The sequence below is a fragment of the Pocillopora verrucosa genome, chromosome 1, assembly GCF_036669915.1.
Source record: "Pocillopora verrucosa isolate sample1 chromosome 1, ASM3666991v2, whole genome shotgun sequence".
In the NCBI taxonomy this organism is placed as follows: Eukaryota; Metazoa; Cnidaria; class Anthozoa; order Scleractinia; family Pocilloporidae; genus Pocillopora; species Pocillopora verrucosa.
This window is the reverse complement of record NC_089312.1, coordinates 26,880,711-26,906,712: the sequence shown is the minus strand read 5'-3', so window position 1 is coordinate 26,906,712 and position 26,002 is coordinate 26,880,711. Positions and strand designations below refer to the sequence as shown.

Here is a 26,002-nt window from a genome sequence, read left to right as displayed (position 1 = left end):
CTTTGGTTTAAGTTGGTTTTGTAACAATCCATCGTGATGCATAGTACATTGAATTGTAAATGTACTCCTGGTTTTCTACCTAATTATAGTCAACTTCTCTCAGTAACAGCCTTGAGAAGTTTGGTTTTTTTAAATTTACTCAAACACTCTATCTTTTTTCTGGAGAAAGTATATTTAATAGCTAAAGAATCTGTGAACTATTGTTGCCTCTAAAGGACAATATACTCTAAATAACATTCATATGATAATAACACTCCAACTGCATTATTTCAATTCAAAAACAAATTTAAAAAAATTGCTTAAGTTGATTGTTCAGCACTAGGACTAAATAGCTTTGGGAGAATCAGCATACAAAAGACCTTTGATCTTCACTTGTTCACTATTACTGTATGACAGCTTATGTATGATAGCTTATAACTTTTCATTCAACATAGCAGCAAGCAAGTGAAAGTAACTTTGTTTGTTAGTGTTTTCCCTTCTAAACTTAACAGAATTCTTGGCTCCAACCCTTAAGGCATTGATTAAAAATCAGGCAATCATTTAAAATTCTCAAAAATCATCCTTGCCTGGCATGGCCACTTAGAGAGACCACCTCCCTATTACCAGCAGTAAATCATGACAACAAAGAGAGTTACTCAAAGTACCAATATCTAAATCCTTCATCCCTTACGAAAAAGACAGAGCAGCTGGCGTATTTTAAGTAATTAAATTACTTTATGGTGACAACCTTCAGTGGTGGTGCAGGGCTCCATGCTTCACTACTCTCAAATTAACCAATTGGTGACCAGAAATCATAATGTTTTCACCAGAAAAAGAAATTTTCAAAGGCAGAAAGAAGAAATGAAGAAAAAAAAAAAAAAACAGGATTACTCAGTTTTCTGTGTAAATGTTTATCTCTAACTAAAGACCATAAGTTACATGGATGCCAAACATAAGTCACCAAATTGGCAATTTTGTTGCAAATTTAGCCATCGAATTGTTTTCTCAGCCTGGAGACCATATTGGTAGCAGCTTGAAGCCTTGGGCTGAGATATGAATGTATCACCCAGCTACCACATCCTTTCATTGCCTGACCAACTTATATAATGAGCTATAAGTGAGTGCCTGCACAATGATGGAATCAATCAGCAAATACATAATAATCAATATGTTTACTCTACCATAATAAAAAAGCTGGCAGACTACCTCCATTATCAACCTAAAGTTGACAAAAATAGATTTGTGAAAAACACCAAGTACACTTTAAAAAGCTAACAATTTGAATGTTTAAAGTGATTATTGATTTACAACCTAATCATGACCTGAGGGTCTAGAATTAGTTGTTTCTAAATTCTTTCAAACCTAATTTTTTTTTGGCACCTAGGGTCTAAAAAATTCTCCATACAACCAAAGTTAACTTCTCTTTGGATAAGATATAAAAGATGTCATGTCCTCATGTTCACGAAGTAGCAGTGAAGGCTACAAAGCGAACAATCATGCCCACAACAAAGAGAGTTATTCCTATGCCAATTGACAAGTTTGCCAACTTCCTGGCCTCCATGCTCAACATATTGGCTGTAGCAAAGTCTCCTCGAATAATGGCATCACGTGTCTGCCCAAAGATGAAAAGAAAACAAATAGTTGCACTCTCGTGTTACATAATGAAGTAAGCTGATTTCTTATGAATAAATATCAAGAAAGACATTTCATGAATTTTATTTTTAATTTCAATTTTAATTTTAGTTGCATGATATTTAAAAATATCAGGCAATTTTTGTCATGGCATAACAGATGTGGACCGGACTCAAGAGACCATGTGACAGCTTACCTCATTGGATTTCAATATGGCACAAATTCCAGTTGGGCAAAAACAGAAGAGACATGCAAACCAGGCCAAGAAACAGTAATCAGGGGGTGCTAGCTGTGGTGCCAAAATAACACTGGGTCCAACGCCCCCTTGCTGAAAAAAATAATGAATAAAGCAATACTTGTGAAGCTAAGTGAATTTGACAGTGTTTTTTATCATTTTTCAGACAGCACAGAATTGCAGGAAGAAAGTTTATTCAGACAATAATCCTGACTTACCACAACAGTGACAGAGTTTGTTTGTTGAGTTGTTATAGGAGGAACATAACCTTGTTGATAACTTGGGTAGTAACCAGGCTGCGCAGGATAACCAGGCTGTCCAGGATAACCAGGCTGTCCAGGTGGAAGCTGTGCATGGTAGCTAGGGGGCTGTGTTTGGTGTCCTGTTTTTTCAGGTGGGACACCTGCATACGGCTGCGGAGGGCCTGGGTATGCTGTGGGTGGTGGTGGCTGTTGCCAACCATACCCCTGGCCAGGGGGAGGGTACTGGGGTTGAGCTGATGCATCTCCTGAGTACGGGGGTGGTGCATAGGGAGGTGGTGCCAAACCTGAGTATAAACCATATCAAATTAATATTTAGTCACAAAGAAAATGCCATGCTGAGAGGGCAAGAAAATTCTTCAGGTTCTCTGTTTAAGGGATGGCTGATGACATAAAGTTCTCTTGCTCAAGACACCTTCCCTTTATCTATTCTCACCAAGGAATAAAAATTGTGTGGAGAATCTGGAATGAATAGTATCCAGTGAATTACATGTACCTCTACATGTAGAGGAACCATTTATTTTAGAAGTCGTTATCATAATGTTAGCCTGAGAACTTGAAATCCACATTCATCTAAATAGACAACAATGTAATAACTGTACCCTCTTCATGTTGCAGACTAAGCAAAAAACACTCAAAAGATACACAGATTGAACCACAGACAAAAATAGTCCATATAACTAAACCATACCATTGTCATTGGGTGTGTTAGGTTCCATGTTAAATCAGAAGTAACCAAACAACTTTATTGAGCCTGAAAACTACAGAGAAACAAAAAAGCCACCCTGAGAAAATACCAAGAAAATCAGCATTAAATTCTGAATAAGACTATTGTTTTCTTCTCAGGCTGGAGACCATATCGGTAGCAGCTTGAAGCCCTGGACTGAGATGTGAATGTATCACCCAGCTACCACATCCTTTCATTGCCTGACCAACTTATATAATAAGCTACAAGTGAGACCTCAAGACCTCGGTCACAGTTTTTCACCATACGGACCTCCCAGCCGGCAAATAACATATATTTCCATGCCATCTTTCATCAATACGAAGTCTGTCAGGCGAAACATCTTCGATATTCGGAAGTCTTATATTGTTCCTAAGCTTGAATATAAAAAATAGCCTTAAACACGCCACAATATTGTAAGGCTTACCTTGGGAAATTATCAAGGGTAACTGATTAACACCTTCACTAATTTTAACGCGAATCTGTGAGCGTCGAAGGCTTTGAGGTCGAATTAGTTTTCTCTCTCTGTTTCTGGTACCTTTCAAAGGCTTCAAATATTTCTTTGACGTCATTTCAAAGACGTCATTCCGTTGCTAGCCAAACACGAGACCTGGGTACGAGTCTAAAACGGTCCGCAGAGCGTACGTATAAAGGAAAACAGCTACACTGTTAAATTTTCCCGGAAATTTGATCTTCAAAACTTTATTCCAAACCCGAGAGAGTACGTATCACCATAAGATCTCTGCTGTTGTTTTTCTCAATCCTAAAATTTTTCAAGCGTTTTTGTTCAGTCGTTCAAACGTACTCAATCCAAGCACAAAGTTCTTCTGCTTCTTTTCAGTTCTTGATGAATTACTGTAGTCCAAATTTGAGTTTTTATTTCCGACTGAGAACACTTTCACTTTCAGGCTAAAAGAACGTTTTCCCAGAAAAGGAAATATTAGATAAGTAAAAAACTTGATAAACAAGATAAATGGCATGAAATATTTTGACACTGCCCTTAGAGAACAGTGAGACCGCCTTCCAGTGAACCAGTAACCACCCAATAAATTACAGGTTGACCAAGCTCGATAACAGGAGTTTGCCAACACCATATTATTTTTACACGAAGGTGAATACATAAGGATATGAATAGAGGACACGGTTACATCAGGAAATCAGAAAGTGTCTAGAATTCAATTTAAAAAAAAAAGCAAAGAAAAGAAACTGATCTCGCTCCGTTCGCGCGTTTCTTCTGCACCTGTGTGGTTTTTTCAATTGATTCATGGCGATTCATAAGTTTTTTAGAAGCTCTGTTTTTCCGTGCATCAAGGAAGGGCGCCGCAGAATACTCTGGGTTACCCTCTCAGATCATGAATCGTCAGTGGTAAAGCTAAAGGTAAACAACCACTCGTAGGCCATGAAAGTTAGAACATGCCTGGGCAAGGACCTAGGATGGTTCTTTTCGGCGCAGGGGGGTTTGTAATGCAGCTGGAATGAAGAGAGTTAGCAGCTTCGGCTGCTACATAGCGTAAGTTTGGACTTTGTAAAGAGAGATGACAGGCTGTGCGGGATACGAGGTGCTGTTACACGACATAGCAATCGACCTTTCGTAGAGGAACTCGATCCTCTGACGGTTGACTGGCAAGACTGCAAGACACATGTATGTTATCTTTAAAATCCACCCGTAGCTTCGAGTTGGTATCACTTATCGTAAGTAAATTGTTCTTTCTATTTTATTTTATGTTCATTTTTCGTAGATGTGAAGTGTACAGGTAAGTCGGAATAGTTAGGAGTTTGCTCCAGTTTTAGAGGATTCCCGCCGTGCCTGTGACGTCTTAGGAACTACTACACTCGGTGCATTAGACGTAAGCTTAAAACTACTAATATATTCTGTCAACTATAAGAAATGACAGTTTTCACAAGTTGCGAGCAACGGTATTAAAAACTTACACCATGCGAGAAAGGAGCTGCTTTTGAGTTTTAACGCTATCTTCAAGGGGAATATTTCACATATGATAAATTTATACGCAACGCTTCAATTTTGAAGCCGTTAGATTTGTCACGCAATCCACTTACATGTTGCTTCTCCACAGGAAGTTACGGAGCTATAATATTGCAGAATAGCAGCAGCCCATTAATTCCAATAGATTGAAACGAAAATCTTAAAGGTGTTTGTGCGCTCAATGATTTTTCTTGTACAATGTTTTGTTAGTGACGATACATTCAAGGTCTAAAGTCTAAGGAGTGCCGAAGTGTTTTGACAAGAAACATCTCCAGATCCGGTAAAATTAGATTAACTCAAATGACACGATAATTAGTTATCCTGGTCTTCACTTCCTCAGTGGAGTTCAGTTTCGCATACTTAGTAGAAAAACCCTTAATGTGGCAATTTTCATAACCCACAGGTTTTTTTTCTTGACTGAAAAGGATCACCTCATGGTCTCATCAACTGACAAAAATAACTGATCTTTTTTTTCATTTACGTCTATGAGCGTCTAGTTTGACTTAAACTTGATACATCACCAAATCCGCATCTCAGGCAGGACAAAGTGAAAACAACACTAGTTGTAGGAAAGTTCCGATTCTGGCGCAAACCATGATTTTACCAGCAGCCTTCAATTAGTTATTAGATAAATTATTTGATAAGTGCTTGAACAGCCAGTTTTTGGACAAGTTCTTAGATAAAGTTTTGAATAGGTACTTATTGAGTCACTGCGATGAAATAATGGTTTGCGCCAGAATCGGCCCTTAGCTACTAATACACGCGCGAAAATCACCTGTATCACCATCTCTGACACTGATGACCATGACGTGAAGCGACGTGACCGTGGAAGCTGTTAGGAGGATTCGCCACGTGATATATAGGCACTACACATCACTACTCAAATCCTCTCTTCTGTACCTCGACAAAGGCAATGACATCGATAACGACGACATGACAATAACTACGACGATAAAGGTAAAGTAGGGATAACGAGAAACAATAACGACATTGACGACGATATTGTTGACAACAACTGTAATGGCACCGAGAACGACAGTAATAAAGACAACGATATCGATGAAAGTAAACGAAACGATTAAAAAAAAGACAAAAACAGCAACGACAAGTTCTTCAGTTCTGTATTGTTTACTCTTTAGATCAATAGTTACAAGCAAGAATGACGTACAGTTGGCGTGGACAGGCATTAAAACCGACACTAAGCTCTTAATTCATCTGGAGGCGACTGCCTCGATGAATGTAAGTATAACAAAATAAGAGACATCGCATAATTGTGCTGCGCCATAAAACTTTTACTAAACAAGTCTTTACTATGCTAGTAACCGCCGAAGACAACCCCCCCCCCCTCCTCCCACCCAACTCCCCACGTGCCTTCCCTTGAATAAGCGCTGCGCCGCGGGCCCGATACGGTCGGCTTAAATATGCAAAGAGTTATCTTATGTACTTCGATCTTACATTAGTATTTGGATATGTTGAGGGATCTTAGAGCAAATCTTCTCGATTAAACAGACAGCGTACCCTTCTACGCTGGAGCTCTTACAATCAGATCAAGAAGGGGTCAGTAAGATCGAAGTTGAGTGTATACACCACTGGTAATACACTGGTTATCATCCCGAAAATGTCCTCCCAAAATTAGGATGCATGCTCTCTCCAAATTCCTAAGGCCGTGCTAATGCCACTAATCCCTACTTTATTCGTTCCTATCCTTCGTGCATCCAAGAGTAAAAAAGGAAACGGCCTGAAGCGCGGGAAAATGCCAGTAACCAACACGCAGTTGGGTTTTTTTTCGGTGGCGCCGCATGATTGGTGAAGAGGATGCAGCTAGGTTTGCGGACCAATCACAGAGCGAAGTACAATAAATCCAATGCAATAATACTTTCAATAATCAAATGATGATTGATTTGAAAGCAGTTAACGCTTGCTTCATTGTGAATCGCATGGACGACTGAGCGCCTTAAGTGTCTTGTAAGACTTAAATCGAGTCATTAGACATTAAAAGTGCCTTGGATTAAAATGCACAAATTGAAAATCATCTAAAGGTTTGAAATTACCAAGTGAATACAAAAGAAAATTTCCCGATCCAATATTGTTCCTCCCCCCCTAATTTTCGCCTAAGTGCCTCTTATTTTGTCACCATTAACTAAACTATTACAAGGAAAGCCATCTAAGAGCTACGTGACGTCTTAACGTAACTGGGGTTATTGAACCCTACAGACAGGTTGAATTTAGAAGCTACGGTAATTTGAAGATGATCAAGGTATGAATCAAGTTTTACTTGGCGCCATAGGATTTTCTGAAAGCGATAGAAATGCTTTGAATTTCACAAATGGTTGTAATGAGTTACTTTCTATGCGAGTGAAAAGACACACGTATCTTCTTAATCACTGAATACCTTATTGATAATTTGGAAGGCTAATGTTGTAGCGAAGACGTCACGAGCGCAATCATATGTTAATTGAGTCCTTTATTATTACACGGAAGATTTTTGGGTGGCGTCGGTAATATTTCGTAATGGATCGTCGGTGCCGTAAAAACGGTTAGAGTAACAAAACGTGATTTAAAGGTGGTGAAGGTGCCAAAGAGAGAGGAACGTTGCAAATGAACAGAAGGTGAGATATTGTAGAACATATCTGAATTAATAGTTTTTGAATCTGTCAAGACCTCAAGTTAAACAGCGTTACCTACTGGTAGTCACGCGAAGCTAAGTCTGACATAGGTGTTAATTTGACTTAATACCGTCTTTGTGGTTGGGTAAATTGGTTGCTGTTAGATTTCCTCTCTGGTGGTTCATTTCAAATGAAGTTATTGAGCAGTGCTTCGATCGTCAACGGAAGTGAATGTCACATAAACATTGTCCACATTGGTTAGTTCAATTAGTTTCTTTCTCGAGAGAGGAATCACTACGTTACGTGATCATTTAATCATCCGATGTAGGTTTAGTTCGGCTATCAAGTGGAATTAGAGGCAGCGGGAATTTTTTTCCTCAAAAACTTATTTTGTTTCATACAGAGAGCAGTTGATCTATCGAACAAAAGATGAAGAGAAATTGTTATGACAATAACTGAAAGCCGCCTGGCGCTTTTTGTATTCATTGGCAACTTGCTTTTAGCTGCGCACATTCGAATTGGTAGTTGTGCATTTTTCCCGGTCCACGACTCATTGTTCTAGTTTGGAAGATAACGCCATTACTAAAAAGACAAGAGCTGACAATTTTCGTTGAGTTTAAATTTCAGCCGCTTGAGTTAACTTCAATGGAATTTTTGGTCTTTCAGAGTTTCTTGTTTACATTACGAATCGCAAAGATAATAAAGATATTGACTTAAAAAGTCAACTGTCCGTATCAAGTGGTCAATACTGGAGCGACACTCCGTAAAAGCATGGTATACGTCACATGTTCAGATTGTGTTGTGTTTGTAAACAACTTTGTGTGCTGCCGTGGAAATCAACGTTTATTATTAATCTGGAAGAGTTTAAAGTGAAAAGTGTTTTGGAGAATCATAACAGAGTGTCTTGACTCTTCACCAGTACCCGTTCCTTTTTAATTTATGCACGATGACCGAACTACCAAACTTGTAGGTTAAAGTTTCTTTCTTGTTGTAAGATGGACTCGTCCATTTTGCGACATAGCCGACTCCTTGAACTCAGGCAAACTATTGAATGGATTTTCGGCTAGAATTTTTATTTCAAAACTAAACAAATTGGTATATATACAAAGAGAAGCTTAAGGAATAAATGAAGGAGCAGTCTCAAATGATGGCATTAACATTTATACGAAATATAAAATATTTGATATGATATGGTTCGCTTTATATCGCAAAACACTTGCTACTCCTAAATGGTCGCATAATTGCTACTACATGTATGTTCTTAAGCAGAAGATCTCTATGCCTAAGTGAAACTCGACTAACCACATAGTGAGTGAAAATATAACAGTTTTCTTGTACCACGTGTGGTTCAAGAACAGATATCGAAGTTGGATTTTTAAACAACAACATCAACAAAATGGCTTCAAATCCTATGGAGCCACTTTTAAGGAAGTATTTAGAGATGCAATTTGAATCGAGGTGAAGTTAGGCATCATATAACTCTTCCTCCATTCAATTTTGTACAGTCACAGGAAACAAAGTGCGATATTATACCAAGGAGGAGGAATTGAAAGTAAGGTTGTTAGGAATAAAATATTAGTATTCCATTTTAAAATGGAGCAATTTAAATGGTAACGTGTCAACCATTTTATCGCCAATTGGAGTTCTGTTCATTTTCTAATCACATTCACTGATGTTCAAATGATAATATATAATGGATTTCCTGGTGTCACTGAGTTCAGATTAACATTAATTTACATGTATAAGGTCTTTTCTCTCTCTTATCAGCATATCTTATCCTTGGTACTGTCGTAAATTTTACCTGATCGCGTAGCGCTGACGTGTGATATTGTGAAACTAGGCACACTACAGCGCCTAGTTACTTTCATTAAATATCGCATTGACTCATCACTCGTGTTACGAGTTCTATATATGTATGCAATCATATTCTTTAGGAAAACTAGAGCCATTCATGAAGAATAGAGTTCCTTTCCTTTTCATACGAGGTAAACTGTTGCATTAATGATGATTAATGACGAAATATGTCACATAGATTGCACTTGAAAATAATGTAAGATTACGAATTTGTCATGTCCTTATCGTCTGACAGCTAACGATGGTGATGCCAGGTTGATTTCAACTATTTTTTTTTCGTTCATATGATATTCAGCAGGAATCATTTCTGCCCTAAACTGGCCAGGAACAGATAGAAATTGCGTAGCCCGATGAGAGGAATGGAACTTAATGGAGGTATGAATTTTCTCTCTTGAGTAGTATGTTTGTTTTAGGGTTTTATGATTCCTACAAGTAAATGAAAAGTGTACAAATCGAAGTAAACGTCACACTTTGAAATGTACGCGTTCACATTCTTTGTTAGTTCTGGTGGACACCTTTAGGTCTTCGGAACAAAAGCCAATGTCTTATCACAAATTTATGCGGTAAAAGGAAAGGCTGTTGAAGATGGTGATCATGACAAAAGACAAGCTGTCCGAACACTCTGGATTAGTTTTTAGTGGTTCAAAGAGACATCATTATGTAAGAGAAGACTGATCGACCCATTACCTGAGGAAAGAGGAAAAAGTAGGGGGCTAGAGCTAACATCGTAGAATGGAGAAAAAAAACAAAATGGAAAACTATCCTAAATTATGTTGATGGAATCTCTTAGCCTGAGTTAGAAAAATAAGCAGAAATATTGTAAACCCTTAACTCCTATGAGTAACTAAGACAGAATTTCTCCTTATATTATCAATACAATACCAAATAGAAAAAGGATGAGAACAAAGAAAAATGTCAGTTAGGGGATTGTTAGTTGATCCAATGCAATACCATTCTCTCCAAACTGACATCGTAAGAATTATATGGCAGATAGTAAGGAGAATTACTATTCAGATTTTGGGAGTTGAAAGGTTAATCAGACAGCAAACAAATATGCATATTTCATCTGCCATTTTCGAAAAAATAATTTGAATTAAAAGGTTTGCAAGTTTGTTTGCCTTATCTTAACCTTAGATATTATCTGCACCTTCTGTCACACATATACATTGAGATGTTTGTTCGATTACTCTGGACTGAAAACTCCAGTATCCTGCGTTGTGTCTTAACCAAAACATATAGACGAATTCTGGTTTAAAATGGTAGATCATGATTGGACAAAAACTCATGCATGAAGAGACATTCCTTAGGCGTTCGAATGACAGTTTTTGAACTGAATTATGCGTTATGACAGCCAGATCATGTCACGGGAACGTCAATGTTTTCCCGCTCGACCAAGATGGCAAAGCCTCACATTATAATCCAATTAGAATCTTCTTTCGCAATAAATTTGTCTCTGAACCCCTCAACGTCCTCAGATCTATTTCATAATTCTCCCCTTCAGCTGCTACCAGTTTTCTTCCGAATAATTTTTTGCACCCTTCCGCGTATAGGTATGTCTGCTCTCATGGCCTGACTACAGGTTAGTGAATGATATGTCTAGAAGATGTTTCGTTTCCAACACTTAAAAAGCTCTTCAAGACCACGTTACATTGCATTTTCGTTTTTGACCAATCGGATTAATTTGTCTTTGTTTACAGTCTTACGTAATGGCCACATCAAGCAGCAAAATCTCAATATATCAGAGAACGAAGAGATAAAAAAATCATCTCTTACCATCTCAGATCAAACCGACGAGGAAGAGGAAGGAGATCATGTTACACCTCTGCCTGGTTCAACTGTAAATCTTGATATAGTCAGTTGGCCATCAGAAGATACAGACCCATCAGGGCAGGTCCGCGTTACAGTCATACCTTCGGCTCAGGTTTGTGTGCTATCAGCCTTTCTCTAAATAAGTAGTTTTTTAAATAATTATTTTTTTTACATTTCTTCAGTAAGGTACGCCAAACAGTAAGGAAGACTAACGACGCTGTTAACGTCAAGTGCACTAACATAAATCTCATTATTTTTGTCGAAGGACGAATCTAGAAGAAAATCTCGTTATTCAACATATCAGCAATCTCCGCCATTACTTATTCCTCGGCCAGACAACCACCTTTGTCTGGCAATAACTGCAATAATCTGTTGCTGCCTACCTTTTGGTGTGGTCGGATTCATTTGTGCACTACAGGTAAAATACCCCAGAGGTATACATGCTCGTTTGCTGCGGCTGACACTTTGTTTTTACTTATTTGATTGGATAGTGTTTGAAATTTGAAGTGGACTAAAACGAAATCAATACTAAATGACCTGAAAAACCCACCATGGCAAAAGAAACTAAGCTTTTAGGCTTTAAAAATAATTCTTCGAACATTAGCGGTTATCACGAATCTCATTCATATTTACTATTTTGCTTCAATTAAGAGAAATGAAGAAATAAATTCAAAACCTCAAGACAGTGGTGACCGACCAAACACGGAAACAAAAAATCTCTGAATAGAAAGGAAATAAAATTGAATCATACGGTCTTCTTAGCTGGAGTTTTCCTCACAGTGCCATCTTGTTGATGTTTGAATATTTTCAAAGAACATGAAGAATAACTTTAAAATCTTAGAAATCTCACCACTCCATCGCACAATTTTTATTTCTGGTACCAATCTTGTGCCAGGTCTCCTTTCACGAGTAACAAGGTTATTTGCCAAGACCCAACGTCGACTGGAAAAGAGACTAGTACCAATTTGTTTCCACTTCATTTGAAACCACTCGAAGCATTTACTCTGCCTCAGAAGTATAATTATCGTGACTGTGATTATTAGATTTGTGATACAGTCTGTTATGCTCACCTCATTACAGGTGGACAGAACCTACGATGATGGAAACAGAGAAGGTGCTGTGCAGAAATCGAAAAATGCAAAGTACTGGAGTATGACGGCTATTGTGTTTGGCATGCTGGGAATAGTTGGAGCGTCATTTTATCTGATATTCTTTCATCTCGTTCCTTCTATCTCATAGTTTTTGGGAGTTCACTTCAAATTTCAGGCGTGACTAAATTTCATATCATGCGAAACAAGAATGGAGAAGGTTTGATGAACCTCAGCGTAGAATATGCGACAGTCAATCTGAGTCTCTGTTCAGTCCTGGCTTGGAGGTAGGACCATCTGCATGGGATGATGGTATCATATCCTAAGATTCTTCCTCGCTGGCCTTTCACCAGCAACTAGCGATGCGCGTGTGGATGGTAGAACCAAGAACATGGTAGAAATATACCTTAAACATAAGATAATCTACGATCAACAAGAAGAAAAAAACTTTAACGGAAGAGGTTGCGTTATGGCCGATGCAAAAAGGAGTGGTGTTTCGGACAGCACAAAACTACGATAGGCAAACCTCTCAGCCTGATCTAACTGCTAAGAGTCAGTTGGATCGATAAAGTCAAGTCATTCAAAGGGTGAATTTCTCAGAAAATACTGAAAACATACTTGATTGCCTCAACATCCTACAAAACCCCATGTAAATAACTCGTTTCGATTTTCCTCTCTTAATAATTATGCGATTGTGCGTCAAACCATAACAATGAGACTTCAGCTTGTTAGTTTGAAGTATGGCTCTCTTTACCAACCCTTTGACCTCTAAAACAGACCAGCATCGTATTTCTCCCCACAATATAACCCTTGAATCACGCATGAAGGTTACGAGAATAAAGGAAATGATCACCAACTAAACAAATTTTCCATGTGAGCACCTAAGGAAATGCATGAAGGACAGTTTGGAGAATATGTATACTGATGTTAAGGTGTAAGGGGTCAAGCGAAGTTGTCATTCCGGCTTTCAAACACGATTTTACGGCACAGCGGCAGATCCAGACGTAATTAACTTTAACCAAAGATACGATATGCCCTCCTTCTAAAGACATTTACATTGTTAATCATACGCTGGCAGCGATAAAGCAAACGGAAGAATGAGTTCCGAAACGCCTTCTGGTTGAAACCGAAAAATTGCTTGATGAACGAAATAATGTAATTCTTTCATTCGAACACTGAGTGCTGAATCTCTGTGTCAAACAAAGAGATTTTGCAGTACAGTACTGGTAATTTACCTGTGCTCTGTCTTCAATGCATTAACCAATGTAACTGTAACGTACTATGAGTTTGAAAAATAATAAATATAAAGAATTTAACTCTTTTGAGGCTTACATTCGGCTCTTTAACTCTGTAAGATGCTTTGAAGCTGGCAACTGTCGACGATACTTCTGATCTTATTCTTCTTTTAAGACACGTATATATAAATTTGCATGATAATTACCGCTGAACGAAAATATTGCTTTCGCTTGTGAGTTGCTATTGCACAAGGTCACGATATCACACCTAGCTTCACACGTAAACTTTGTTTTGAGGAAATACTCGACAAGAGAGCCAAATTTTGTAGCCTGATCTTTGTTATAGCCGATTGGCAAAGCTACGCGAGAAACAACTTCTTATCATTGGTGTGTATCCACAGAGTCAGGTACGTGAATTTCTGCACAAGCTTTCTAATATTGCGTCTAGTTCTTGATAGTATTTGCGATTGGCCATTTAGCTACCTGCTGGTTGAAACCAAAAGTTTTTCAAACCTTGCGCTTCGAAATGATTGAAAGAGCACAGGAACGAAGTTTCTGCCTCGTAAAGCAACGAATTTAAAGCGCCCGAGGTCCATTTGGAAAAACATGTCGCTGCTAATTGATGCTATATGTAAACAGATCAAAGAAACTAGATCATTAGATACTTACTTAGTTCTAACTACTTATTGTTTGCGGTTTGGCCTTTGAAAAAATAGAGGGGCTATGTTTAATGTCACAACTTTAAATTTTTTAAAGGAGATTTTTTTTCTAAAGCCGAAAGAAATAAAAATATCATTTAAATTTTACGAGAAACGCTTGCGTGACATTTAGCAGCGTCAAGTTCATCATAGGAAATTTTTGGAGGTCGATAACTGCAACAATTTGTCTTCCTTTGATTTTTTTTTAATTCAAAAATAATTTTAGCAAGCTAGTTTGCACTCTGATGATTTTTTGGTAGGGAATGAATTGGTCTTTTGGATCGTCAGTCCAGATTTGCCCATCAAAGAAAATTTACATATCATACGAATCCTTTTAAAGGCGAGTGAAGTCGGTGCTCATAAAAATATCACTTTCTCACCCTACAAATCTCCCCACAATAAATTATTTTGCAATACGTCATGGATTTCGATAGGTTTTTGCCATAGAAGCAAATGTGCTCAGTTGTGTTATGCTGAGGCGTGACTTGTTCACTCACCAGAAGGGTTTTAGCTTGTGTCACACTCTCAGTCCGCGGCGCATGAAAAACAGGGGGTCACATAAACGAGCTGTTAATTACTTCACAACTACAACCACTCGTTTTCTCTCGCCCGCCTTGTACTTAGTCTCCACGGACTGAGGGCCTGGAGCCTGTAATTCCATAAGAGAGTCAGGAAGAATCATGTGACTAACTATAACGTTGTTGTCGATTTTTTCATAGCATTGCAGATCACATTTGAAAAGACGCCATGAGTAACTTTGTTTGGTGGAGGAACATGCTGGGTCAAAAGCTAACAGATGAAGAAATGAGAAAAATAAAGTACCCGGCAACAGAACTCTACACTCATGTTACTTTCAAGACCATTCAAGCTGGGGCGCTTCTTGGTATGGTCATTATTGCTCCCGTAGTTCGCCTTGCTGCTGGCCCTCGCACTTTAGGGGCCGTTAAAGAGACAGCTCTTCGGTATGGAAGAAATGGAGCGATCATTGGGATTCCTCTGGGACCTCTAATGACTTTTGCAAAGGCTAACAGTGGTGCAGGCATTGATGATGACGGAATGTTTGATCGTACATATAGATTAAGGTAGAAAGATTTTAAGAATTTATGTATATGCATAGCCTCTTTTTTCGAGATGTGTTGAAATCAACCTAGCCCTATAACCCCTTAGAGCGACTAACAAATCATTTATCCTAGTGATATCGATCACAGCCGAGTCAAAGACTTAAGTTATAAGTATGATGTCAATGATTGCCGTGTAAAGAGGCTCTGGACTGTTAAACAAACTCTCTCAGTCAGTGCTGTAGGTGACGTGCAGAGGAAAGCGTGTAGGGATGTAAAGGATTGAAAAGGGTGTGTTTTTCCAGTTTTCTGAAAATCAAGTTATTTCTTGTCCTTCACAATTTCCTGGCATATTTGCACGCATATACACAGTTCTCAGCTTTAAAGTGGAGCCGGACTTGCGAAGGAGACGAAGGGGGTAAACATCTTTGTACTTGTGTGTACCCGGTAGTCCATTAAGTTTGCAGTCCTTTGTACTTGTTTTTACCTGGTACTCCGTTAAGTTTGCAGTAGGTTTAATTACAAGAATGCTAAAAGATACATTCTACTATTTTGATCCAGGTATAACCGGAACCAAATACGAGTAGATCAAGCTTCCATTCTTGGATCCGTAGGAGGTGCAAGTGGGAACTTTTTGCTAGGGGGCTCAGCTGTGTCAGGTGCCGTGGTAGGCCTGGTTGGAGGAACCATCGCTATGGGTCTATACAACACAGTTAATGCCGAGAGGCATAAATGAACTTGAAACATAGATGCTTTTGTTTACGACGGGAAGGAAAAATCAGCGCTGTAAGAGTTCATGTTCATTTCGACTGTAATTTCATTGACCGGGCGCAGTAACATATGATTTGAGGTTTTTTATCTTTTCGTGTTTATCAGTAATCCATGTCATTGAAGTTGAATGTCTCAACATTTGTAGAAGTACCAATGCAAAATTCTATCATATCTGAGATATATAAAGATGATCACATTAAACTCGTCGTAAACTCAAGAATGATAGAATTAGAAGTAGCGAAAAGAGGCTGAAAGCAAGCGTATAACGATTGAGACGAACGAAATATGAATACTGGACCGCTTTCTATTTTTGTTTATAAGCCGGAGATATAAGTTCAACAGTGTGCAACAACAAACGACTGTCAAAAAATGCGTGTATTCCATTTTGGAAATTGCTCGTGGGGAGAAACAAAAGATTTATTTTTCCGTCGGCCATTTGACTATTTCATTATGCCAACTCTAGTAAAACAGTGTGCCAAGACCGCCAACAAATTTGTTGGAACTGAGCGATGCACGACGGTAGGTGACTAACGCATGCGCTACAATACTAGCTTGCGAAAAGACACTGAGTTTGAGCCTCGGCTCAAAAGCCTTTTACTCTGTATGTTTCGTTTTCTGAAATTTTTCTTGTTGGAATTTCAACGTAGACATCTCGACCCGGATGCTAGTGTGAAGAATCCTACCGGCTAACACAGGGCCTCTCGAATGCCCAATCCTCATCAGGCCTCGATTCTTTCTTTTTCCACGAACACGACGAGTGAATTGAATAAATCCTGTAGTACCTAACCAGACACCACTTTCTCAGTGATCATTTTGCGACAGCCAGGGTCACATACCTCGGCGTTATTGATTCTTTTGGGTTAGTGAGTGCTGACATGACATGATAGGTTTACAGAATAATAAACATGCAATGAAAAGAGGTATACTAAACACCCGTTTATTGCTCGAACTTTAAAGTCAATACAAAAAAGAAAAGACTAGCGTAAATGCAAAAATCTGCTTATCATCCATCCATCTTCATGCAAGACGGGATTCCATCTTTTTAATAAAATCTAAAATCCAGTCAAATTGTAAGCGCACGAAAGAAGATTTCATTCAGTACAGCGACGAGCGGTAAAAATTACGCTGTAACTGTAAAATGTAACCGCAAAATATAATGGCCATCAGGTTTTAAAAAGAATTTAGAAAAGAACTAAACCTCGATTGGAAATAATTGAAATTTATGCTAAATTATGTTATGATAAACAGTTGAGTACGTGTTATATGACCAAAATTTTGCAAAAGAGAAAAAACCCGATTTGGCAAATGAGCTCTACCTTAATCTTCTGCTTGTTCTGTAGACTAAATTAACTAGCGTGCAACCGAGCTGGATACGATACTGATGTATATGATAAGGCCAAAGATGATAGATGCAATATTGAGCCACCTAGCAATGTTAGAGTTCCTCAAGGCACCATCGTAATCTCCTGCAGCATATGAACTGTCCACCTTCAAATACACAAACGAAACTAACATCAGACAAACAAACAAACAACAAAGAAAGGAGATTATGTAACCAAAATAAAGTTTTATAGCCCCAGTATTGATTATCTTGCAACGGTTGAAAAGAACCATTTTCGATTTAACAAATCAACAGTGGTTTAGTGGTTTTTTGACAACGGCAAATTGGCCAATCAATTGTGCTATTACTGCCAATTGTGATGAGAAATAATGTTGAATATTGTGTGAGGTTTCAAACCACAGTACCTTTTTGCAAGTCTTGAACTTCAATATTACTTTTTGAAATGAGACTGATGGACATCATGAACAAATTGTGTTCAAGTTTGCTATAGAATGACTGTGAATGCACTATATAATTACAGATCCTGAGCACGAAGTTTGCTGAAACGACTATAGTTGGTTAAAAGGTTATCCATACGTTAGCTTCATGATCGTCGCGAATACTTTATTCCCCAACATTTATGGTATTCATACAGAGACTCAATAGAGATCTTATTCAGCATCACAGACCGAGCTTTGCAAGGTCGAGCACGTACAATTCTAAGCCCGTTTTCCGTTTTCTCATATGATGGATTTTCAAACTTTTTCTGTCTTACCATGCAAGAAAACACAATAGCTGCCAGTCCTATGGGCCATGCACAGAAAAGGCAGTTTAACACAGACCAACACATGTGATTTGGAGGACGAGGATTGACTGGCACCACGATAGTCTGGGGAGCCTGTGCAAGAATAGAGAAGTCAATTTAACGTTCTATAAACAGAAAGGAAGACTAAGCATTGAAGAGGGAAGACAACTGATATGTAGTTACACGGTAAAGGCAGGAAATAATGTCAACAATCAGTCTTAAACTTACAGGGGCGCCAATATTGATCACAGTGTTGCTTTGTTGTACTTGCTGAACAGACTGTTGAGGATACGCTGCCGGTTGATGTGCTGGATACCCAGGCTGAGGTGGATACCCAGGCTGAGGTGGATACCCTGGTTGAGGCTGCGCTGGGTAACCTGGCTGCGCATTGTAATTTGGTTGGGCTGCGTAACCAGGTGGGTAACCAGGCTGGGGTGGATATCCAGGCTGAGCAGGGCTACCAGGTTGAGCTGAGACAGGAGGCTGCGCAGGCGATGTATATGGTGGAGGATCTACTGCAAAGATTATGAATATGATCAGTTTGACCCTTGTCATCATAAAACGCAATTTTGTAGAAATGATTTAAGGAATTACTCTACAATTTTATCATTTTCTTTTTTGCCAGAATTGCATAACATAAAAATAACTTTACCTTGAGGATTCTTCTCGGTCATTTCTTGAGTTTTGAGTCAATCAATGATTTAGTCCCAGACAATCGATACCAAGTTCACCTGAAGATGACAGCGTTTAAACAAGCGTAAATATCTAATGAAACAATAATTTTTTCAATATCTGTCATTCAAAGTTCCTACTTTTTATCCGCTTACTGGAGGCTTTTGTGTTATTTTACATGTCAGTTGTAATTGGTCCGTCAATTCAGTTTGTCGAAATCGGAGTATTGTATAGAAATCAAAGGCATTGTGTCCACAGGTTACAAAATATATTATTCGAAAATTTAATTTTTTATTTTATCACCTTAGGAGCTTTTTAATTAAATTTTTGATTAGCAATTCGTTGATGTATATGAACATCTGATTGGTAATTCCCACTTTAATTGTAGAATAAGAGATATGGTAAATTTTGAGCTCGGTAAAGAAATAGAGGAAGATGTTTTTCGTCTTGTCACGAGCATGGGACAAAGAAAAAATTCTGAGTACCCACGAGGAATCAAACCTCAGAGCTCCGATGCTCTACCACGGAGCCACAGAGACTTTACGATGAACGAGATATATTGCGTAGTTCATATGACACGCGTCCTGAATATCGCTAGAATCAGCAATGTCGATAGTGTCATGTTTGTAAATAGAACAAGACACATGGTAAGGTTTGAGCTCGTTAAGTTAAGTTGTGAATCTCTACAATGTTTCTGGCGCAACAAGAATACAATTTCTTAAACTTGCGGTTTTGATTTTGATTTTGAAATAAGTTTTCAGTTTTTCTATCCCTCTTTGTGAGAGTATTAAAATTCAGTTAAGGACGTGCTTTCTAACCGCTCCATGTTAATCAACTGAGTCAACTTTAAACTTTCGGAACTAAATGAGTATGAATATTTTGGCTCACAGGATTAATATGGATTCATCGTGAAATAAGTTCGATGTGTTTGATCATGATTATCCGATTATCGATTATCCGGACCTAGATTATCCGGATTTCACGGTTATTCGGACTTTTTCCCTGATCCCAATTTTGCCATGAATATTTATTGGTCATGATCAATTATGCTCCCCTCGAATGAAATGGAAAAAACCGCAACTTCCGATGATTACAATTCCAATCATTTTCAAGATGCAACTCTACTTTGTTCACTCATTTTCCAGAAAAAAGAGTCCAGAGAAATGTCTCGTACAAACTTAACGGGTCTAATTCGAAAAAACTTAAAGGGCGATACGCTAACCTTATTTTCTCTGTAAAGACAATGCATGTCTTAAAGAAGACAACAGTAAATCTTTAACACAAGGTCCACGAATATTCCTGACCAAATGTTACAGAAACATATAGCAAGAACAATTTAAAACACGTAAAACGAAGGGACTCAAAAATAGCCTAAAAAGCGGCACCGGTAAAGCTGATTTCACCTCCATGATAGAAGACCTAGGCCTACGTAAGGTTAACTCCGACAAACCCTTCTTTATACAGGTCATGGTTTTTTAACTTTTAAAGTCCAGAAACTGTGTTGATTAGATCATCCAGAGAATACACATCGCTTCCAACTGATAGTCTCCTCGTTCGGTCTTCAAGCTTCAGCGCAATGCAGTTATTCTTATAATGACCTTTTATGTGCGAAGGTTTCAGTTTGGAACGGCATTTTGAGCTTTTCCGAAGACATCAGTCTTGTCAAAATCGACTATACCAGGGAAGAAGCTGGTCTAAAACATCGTTATTGCATTTTAAGTCATTGGGAACAAATTCACACATATGAATATCGTCTTACGCGACTTCTGAGTTAGGAGGGATAAGAAAAGGTTAAAAATAACCCTCAGGTATACGCTACCCAAGAGGGTATAAAAGAGATTAAAAATTACCCTCAGGTATACACTACCCAGGAGGGTATAGGAGAGATTAAGAATTACCCTCAGGTATACACTAACCAAGAGGGCATGCAAGAGATTAAAAATAACCCTCAGAAGGTATAGAAGAGATTAAAACTAACCCTCAGGTATACACTACCCAAGAGGGTATAGAAGAGATTCAAACTAACCCTCAGGTATACGCTACCCAAGAGGGTATAGAAGAGATTAAAAATAACCCTCAGGTATACACTACCCAAGAGGGCATAGAAGATTAAAAATAACCCTCAGGTATACACTACCCAAGAGGGTATAGAAGAGATTAAAAATAACCCTCAGGTATACACTACCCAAGAGGGTATAGAAGAGATTAAAAATAACCCTCAGGTATACACTACCCAAGAGGGTACGCAAGAGATTAAAGGTAATCCTCAGGTATAGACTACCCAAGAGGGCACGAAAAATTGAATTCATACTTATTTATATCAGGAGACCGCTCTTTGTCTGGACTCTTTCTTTTGACTGAAAGTTGAGGCATCCACCATTAACTTATATAATTATTATCCTTTACTAGTTCCCGAATGTCTTTGTCAAGCTCGGCTATTCTTGACTGACATCATTGCAATTTCCCATGATATTTCGACTGGAGGCAAAGTGTACGGTCGAGGGCGATTTGATTTACCGCATCAACAACAAGATTATATTTTGAGACCTTGCGAATCTGCTGGATTTCTCCCTGTCTAATTAATCCGGCACAGAGACCAATTGAAGTTATAATAAAGTTCGGATATAACGCGCGCTGTCATTGGTTGAAAGAGCGTGCTCTATGAGAGTATAGAGCATAGAACTGAGCTACAGCTGTCACGCCATCTGCCAAATTGTACTATGTTCGACCTTTTCCGGGACTTCTTTTTAGCTTTTTTCCAATAATTGAAAATGAAATTTCGGAACTGAAGTGAGCCGGCAAGTAGCAACAGAAGAATCAAACAAAGGTTTGTAAACATACCAAGCGCCGTAATTTACGTTATTAAAACGTGAGCAGATACGAAAATCCTCAAAGGAAAAACAAAATAAACATTCCGAGTTTTAAAGATTTTCACGCTCAGTTAGATTGCAAGCTTACGTACGGTAATAAAAATCAAACACAGCTAACACTCGTATAGTGTATAAAGTTCAGTGTTCAAAAACAAAACAGAACAAAACAGAAATGATGAAAAATATAACCAAACTGGCATAATTGTTAAAATTCATTCTAATCATGACGGTGTCTGACCGAATATGATCATGCTGAAGTCCATCGCGGCTCGCTCATCATGGCGATCTCCGGTCATCACAGCAAGCCTCAGAAACTACATCGGCCGCCCTTCGAGTGAAAAAATAAGAGCTTGCTCTGATATCCTTTCCGATGCGTTGAGTGGAAAGTCACATCTGTCACTGCAGCCGAGTTTTGCGGCGCTGTCATCCCGAGCGATCTTCATGTTCCGGTGAATTCGGCTGTCGTTCATTCAAAAAACACTCGCCCTGAACAGTTTGTTTTCTACCTTGTCATGTGAAAAAACTCGCGTGTTTTTATAAGCCATAATTAGGCTGAAGTTCACTGAACATTTCACTCAAGATTCTGTATTAGAGACTTAAAAACTTCAGGCAAAAGTGTTAAATTCGACCTACCGAACTATTTTAGTTTGTAAACTATCGCAGAAGGTGAACTTTGATGGTTTTTTAACTTTGATGGTTTTTTAACTTTGATGGTTTTTTAACTTTGATGGTTTTTTAACTTTGATGGTTTGACACTTTTGACAGCTTTAATCTTGTACAGTCAATCAGATTATTTGAACCATTCTAACAGGGATTCTGATTGGCTTATTGTAGCGTGCTTTATGAGAGTATAGAGCATGCTGACGACACTGTTGTTCGCTTTGGAAATAAAATTTGTTTTGAAAATTGAAAGTAATGCTCGGGGAATTTAATGGATTCTTTATTATAAAACAAATAGAGAAGCCTTGGCTGTGCTCTGTTCTGTTATAAAGCACTTAGGAAGCGGCTAGAGCACTCAAGAAGTGGGGAGAAACACTCGACTACGTCTCGTGTTTCTCCCTACACTTCTTTCGTGCTCTAGCCGCTTCCTGCGTGCTTTATAACAGAACAGAGCACAGCCAAGGCTTCTCTATTTGTTAAATATAACATGCATGTTATTTGGTTACCTGGCGTTGAACGAACAGCCTTTGTTGGCGCGCTCGAGACCTGCTGGCGGGACAGAACGTATTGTAGTCATAGCGGAATCGACGAAACAATTCGTTCTTTGCAAAAGCTTTCGGCCTGATTTCACATTAACTTTTCGTTAGCATATACCAGGACTTTTTGGGGTCGAGATTGGATCCCGTAACTATAGAAAGCTCAGCCGATCGATCGAAGACTTCAGCCTCCATGATAAGATCGCGCCAAGTGATTTTAATGCCAGATTTCTTGTGTTTTCGTAATTGTCGAGCATAGATGCAGTATTAATAATTAAGTGAACCTTTAGCCTATAATCAACAGGTTTAAGAAACCGCACAGACACCTACCGACTGAAAACGTTGATGTAATTCTCTACACTGATGACAGAAATATAGCGCCTCCGTAGAATGCATGCTGCGAATTTTTTTCGGGGCCAAGCTCCTCATGCTATTGAAGCGAAATCAACATTTGAAGCGGTCGAAATGTTGAATGACACAAACAAAGAAAAATTATTCAAAACAAAGGTAACAGAGTATTAATGAAAGCAACTTCTGGGAGAACAAAATAACTTAATAAAAAAGCGACAGAGACTAAAAAGAAAATGACTAACGTTAAAAGAAACGCGCAATAACTTTGGTGGCAACACCATGAATTCCCGCATGAAGAGACTTATTTTCGTTTGACTTTGACCATAACTTCCACTATCTTAAGCCGTTTAGCTATGTGACAATTTGTTTACCCTGAGGCTTTTTTTAAAAGAGCCATTTGGGTCATTTCCAAGGCTGGGAGGCAATTGAATAAAAGTAGTCATGACTTAAGCAAGTGCACCTCTGTGAACCATTGTATTGAGTTGGTTGACTTCTGCAAGTACGTTTTTTCTTGCTCGTTGTGTAAAGTCTACCGAATATACATATCGTGAATGCAGGTTTGGTTTTTCCACAAAGTCAAAAACAGACTGTTTCATTGATTTGTAAATGTTTTGTTTCACGATGAAAGTTCGCTTTCTTAATTTAATCAGATTTTGTTCCTTCTAATATTTACATTCTCGATTATTCGGACCCTTGATTATCTGGACTATTTCATTTAGTCCCAACGAGTCCGAATAATCGAGGTTCGACTGTACTGCATGTTTGTTTAAACGACTGAAACGACACGAACAACATCAGGAACAACTTTACCAAGCTAAATCTTGTAACACACACCTTTAGTTAATTTATTAATTAGTATGCCTGAACGACTCTTCTTCAAAGATAGAGAAAGCTACCAGAAAATAAAAGATTTCTGACCCATAAAACGAGAGTGGAAAGGTTCGGATGTCCCATCTGAGTAAGAAAACTTTGCGCTGAACATAGGGTAAGCAAATTCAGTGAAGAGAGTAGCGAGAAATACTTCAATGGAATATCGTTATTAAAATTCTTTGCATTTTTCAAGCAAGGTCTCTGAGTAATTTACTTCGTTGTTGTCCATCTAAAGCGACCCTTTTATTAATTCTAAGCACAAATACAGTAGCATTTTCCCATTACGGAACAAACTGCCTGCGATTGAAACGACTCGATCGCGAACTACAACAGAAACGACGTTACCAATCTTCATCCAATACTGCATAGTTAATAAATAATTGGGGCATTAAGAACTCTCCTAGAAAGAGAAATTAAAATACCACCGAACAATGAGAGCTTTGTTGTCTCGCTAAACAGGAGTTCAAAGGTTCGAAACTGTTGTCTTCTAGAGACAAAAGGAATGTTCACCTACGCACGTAAATTCTGAGAAAAACGCAACAAGAAAGACAAGGATCCAGAAATAGTTTTTAGGCAAATTAGACGACTAGTAATATTTACTTCAATAATACCCATCTTATGCGATCCTTTTTAAACTTGGAGAACATATTGATGGTACTTTTTTTATTTTTCCGTTGCAGTTGTAACAGCGTTTTTTACATAAACAATAACCTCATCAATCTACGCCGTTAATATTTCGTACTGTAAATGTTTCGTATCGATGAATGCGCTTTAAGAATTCTACTCGAAATCTGCAGAACTCAAGAGTTCGACTGGCTTCAAAACGGGATCGAGTTAAAAGGTAGGGAAATATCTCTAAGAAGCAATATAGACAAAGACGACTCAATCAATATTGCAAGCGATGCACGCAAATTTCAAGACGAGCGCAGTTGTCTGCATTTGAAGCAAGTTACGACTAATACGACTAATACGACTAATTTTTCTCTTATTGGCCATCTGATCTAAAACGTTTTTGACTTTTAACGAAATTAGCCGCTCTTTCAATCTATCTGGCACGCAGTTATCTTTCAAACGATTCAGTTTTACGGCAACCCAATTTGATTAAAATTTCCAAGAATTTGATATCTATGGTGAGTCGTATCCTCACTCAAAACTACATACGTGACGGTTTCTCTCCATAAGTCACTCTTTCGGTAGATTTTCAAGCTTCGATAGAGGCATGCGTGAGTCAGGCGAATAAGATGCGTTTGGATTTAGTCTGCTCTTACTTCGCTAAATTCCCATGAAGCCACTTTTACACCGAAAGCCTTAATTTCAAGACTCAATAGAAGTAGTAACTCTTACCTTTTGGTGGTGAAGTTAATGTTTGTTGCGGAGAGGTTGTGCAAAACCGAAGTGAAACCCCAGCGGAGTGAATCAAGGCTAACTCAAATACTACGACAACGCCTTAGCTACGCGGAAGTACTCGTTCACGGATAAGTAACCAATCCATCCTTTGTTAACCTCGAACTAAAGGTAAACAGAGGGCTGGGCAGACAGCTCACTGTCACTTTGCGAGGAGAATGGTGAAGAAATTACGTGCGGACTTTGAACAGTTTTTAGGACTGGCTAAGGAGCTCTGTAAATTGATGGCTTTTGCTTGATATGTTGGGCGTCAGAATGAAAAAGTATCCGATCACGGATAAGTACCGAATAAATTCTCTGTTAACCGTGAACATAAGGTGAACAGAGGGCTAGGCAGACAGCTCACTGTCACTTTGCGAGGAGAATGGTGAAGTAATTACGTGCGGACTTTGAACAATTTTTAAGACTGGCTAAGGAGCTTTGTAAATTGATAGCTTTTGCTTGATATGTTGCGCGTCAGAATGAAAAAGAGGACTTTTATCGATTTAACGAGGCCTATATTCTAATTGAAACTGGTATTTGAACTGTCCTGATCTTTTTATTGAAAAGGTGAGGTATCCCAAAATCATTTCGATTTAAA

General features: G+C 38.5%; 4 protein-coding genes across 17 annotated transcripts; 2 read left to right on the top strand and 2 right to left on the bottom strand.

The window, feature by feature from the left end:
- Positions 1–130: 130 nt before the first annotated feature.
- On the bottom strand, positions 131–3,398 carry LOC131771570 (proline-rich transmembrane protein 1-like). Of its 2 annotated transcripts, none has more exons than XM_059087381.2 (5): positions 3,258–3,398; positions 2,798–2,867; positions 2,065–2,393; positions 1,808–1,939; positions 131–1,591 (listed from the first exon to the last, which is right to left on the bottom strand). In XM_059087381.2, exons 2-5 carry the CDS (start codon positions 2,823–2,825, stop codon positions 1,439–1,441), a joined length of 642 nt encoding a protein of 213 aa, XP_058943364.1. In that variant the 5' UTR covers positions 2,826–2,867; positions 3,258–3,398; the 3' UTR covers positions 131–1,438. The 2 variants fall into 2 exon arrangements, with proteins under 2 accessions (XP_058943364.1, XP_058943365.1); XM_059087382.2 differs by having other exon boundaries at positions 2,798–2,891; positions 3,258–3,392.
- An 875-nt stretch (positions 3,399–4,273) lies between these two features.
- LOC131771633 (uncharacterized) lies at positions 4,274–13,482 on the top strand. 12 transcript variants are annotated; one of them, XM_066160720.1, is made up of 8 exons: positions 4,274–4,472; positions 5,025–5,094; positions 5,954–6,053; positions 8,926–8,972; positions 9,570–9,649; positions 10,972–11,195; positions 11,349–11,501; positions 12,164–13,482. In XM_066160720.1, exons 5-8 carry the CDS (start codon positions 9,625–9,627, stop codon positions 12,320–12,322), a joined length of 561 nt encoding a protein of 186 aa, XP_066016817.1. In that variant the 5' UTR covers positions 4,274–4,472; positions 5,025–5,094; positions 5,954–6,053; positions 8,926–8,972; positions 9,570–9,624; the 3' UTR covers positions 12,323–13,482. The 12 variants fall into 12 exon arrangements, with proteins under 12 accessions (XP_066016817.1, XP_066016821.1, XP_058943459.2 ...); XM_066160724.1 differs by having other exon boundaries at positions 4,274–4,522; positions 9,573–9,649; XM_059087476.2 differs by having other exon boundaries at positions 4,274–4,522.
- A 167-nt stretch (positions 13,483–13,649) lies between these two features.
- On the top strand, positions 13,650–17,421 carry LOC131771634 (uncharacterized). Its single transcript, XM_059087482.2, has 3 exons — positions 13,650–13,813; positions 14,824–15,186; positions 15,724–17,421. Exons 2-3 carry the CDS (start codon positions 14,852–14,854, stop codon positions 15,896–15,898), a joined length of 510 nt encoding a protein of 169 aa, XP_058943465.1. The 5' UTR covers positions 13,650–13,813; positions 14,824–14,851; the 3' UTR covers positions 15,899–17,421.
- Positions 16,855–25,520, bottom strand: LOC131771631 (cysteine-rich and transmembrane domain-containing protein 1-like). 2 transcript variants are annotated; one of them, XM_059087470.2, is made up of 5 exons: positions 25,363–25,520; positions 18,712–18,790; positions 18,288–18,574; positions 18,030–18,152; positions 16,855–17,421 (listed from the first exon to the last, which is right to left on the bottom strand). In XM_059087470.2, exons 2-5 carry the CDS (start codon positions 18,731–18,733, stop codon positions 17,284–17,286), a joined length of 570 nt encoding a protein of 189 aa, XP_058943453.2. In that variant the 5' UTR covers positions 18,734–18,790; positions 25,363–25,520; the 3' UTR covers positions 16,855–17,283. The 2 variants fall into 2 exon arrangements, with proteins under 2 accessions (XP_058943453.2, XP_058943454.2); XM_059087471.2 differs by having other exon boundaries at positions 18,288–18,571.
- Positions 25,521–26,002: the final 482 nt, after the last annotated feature.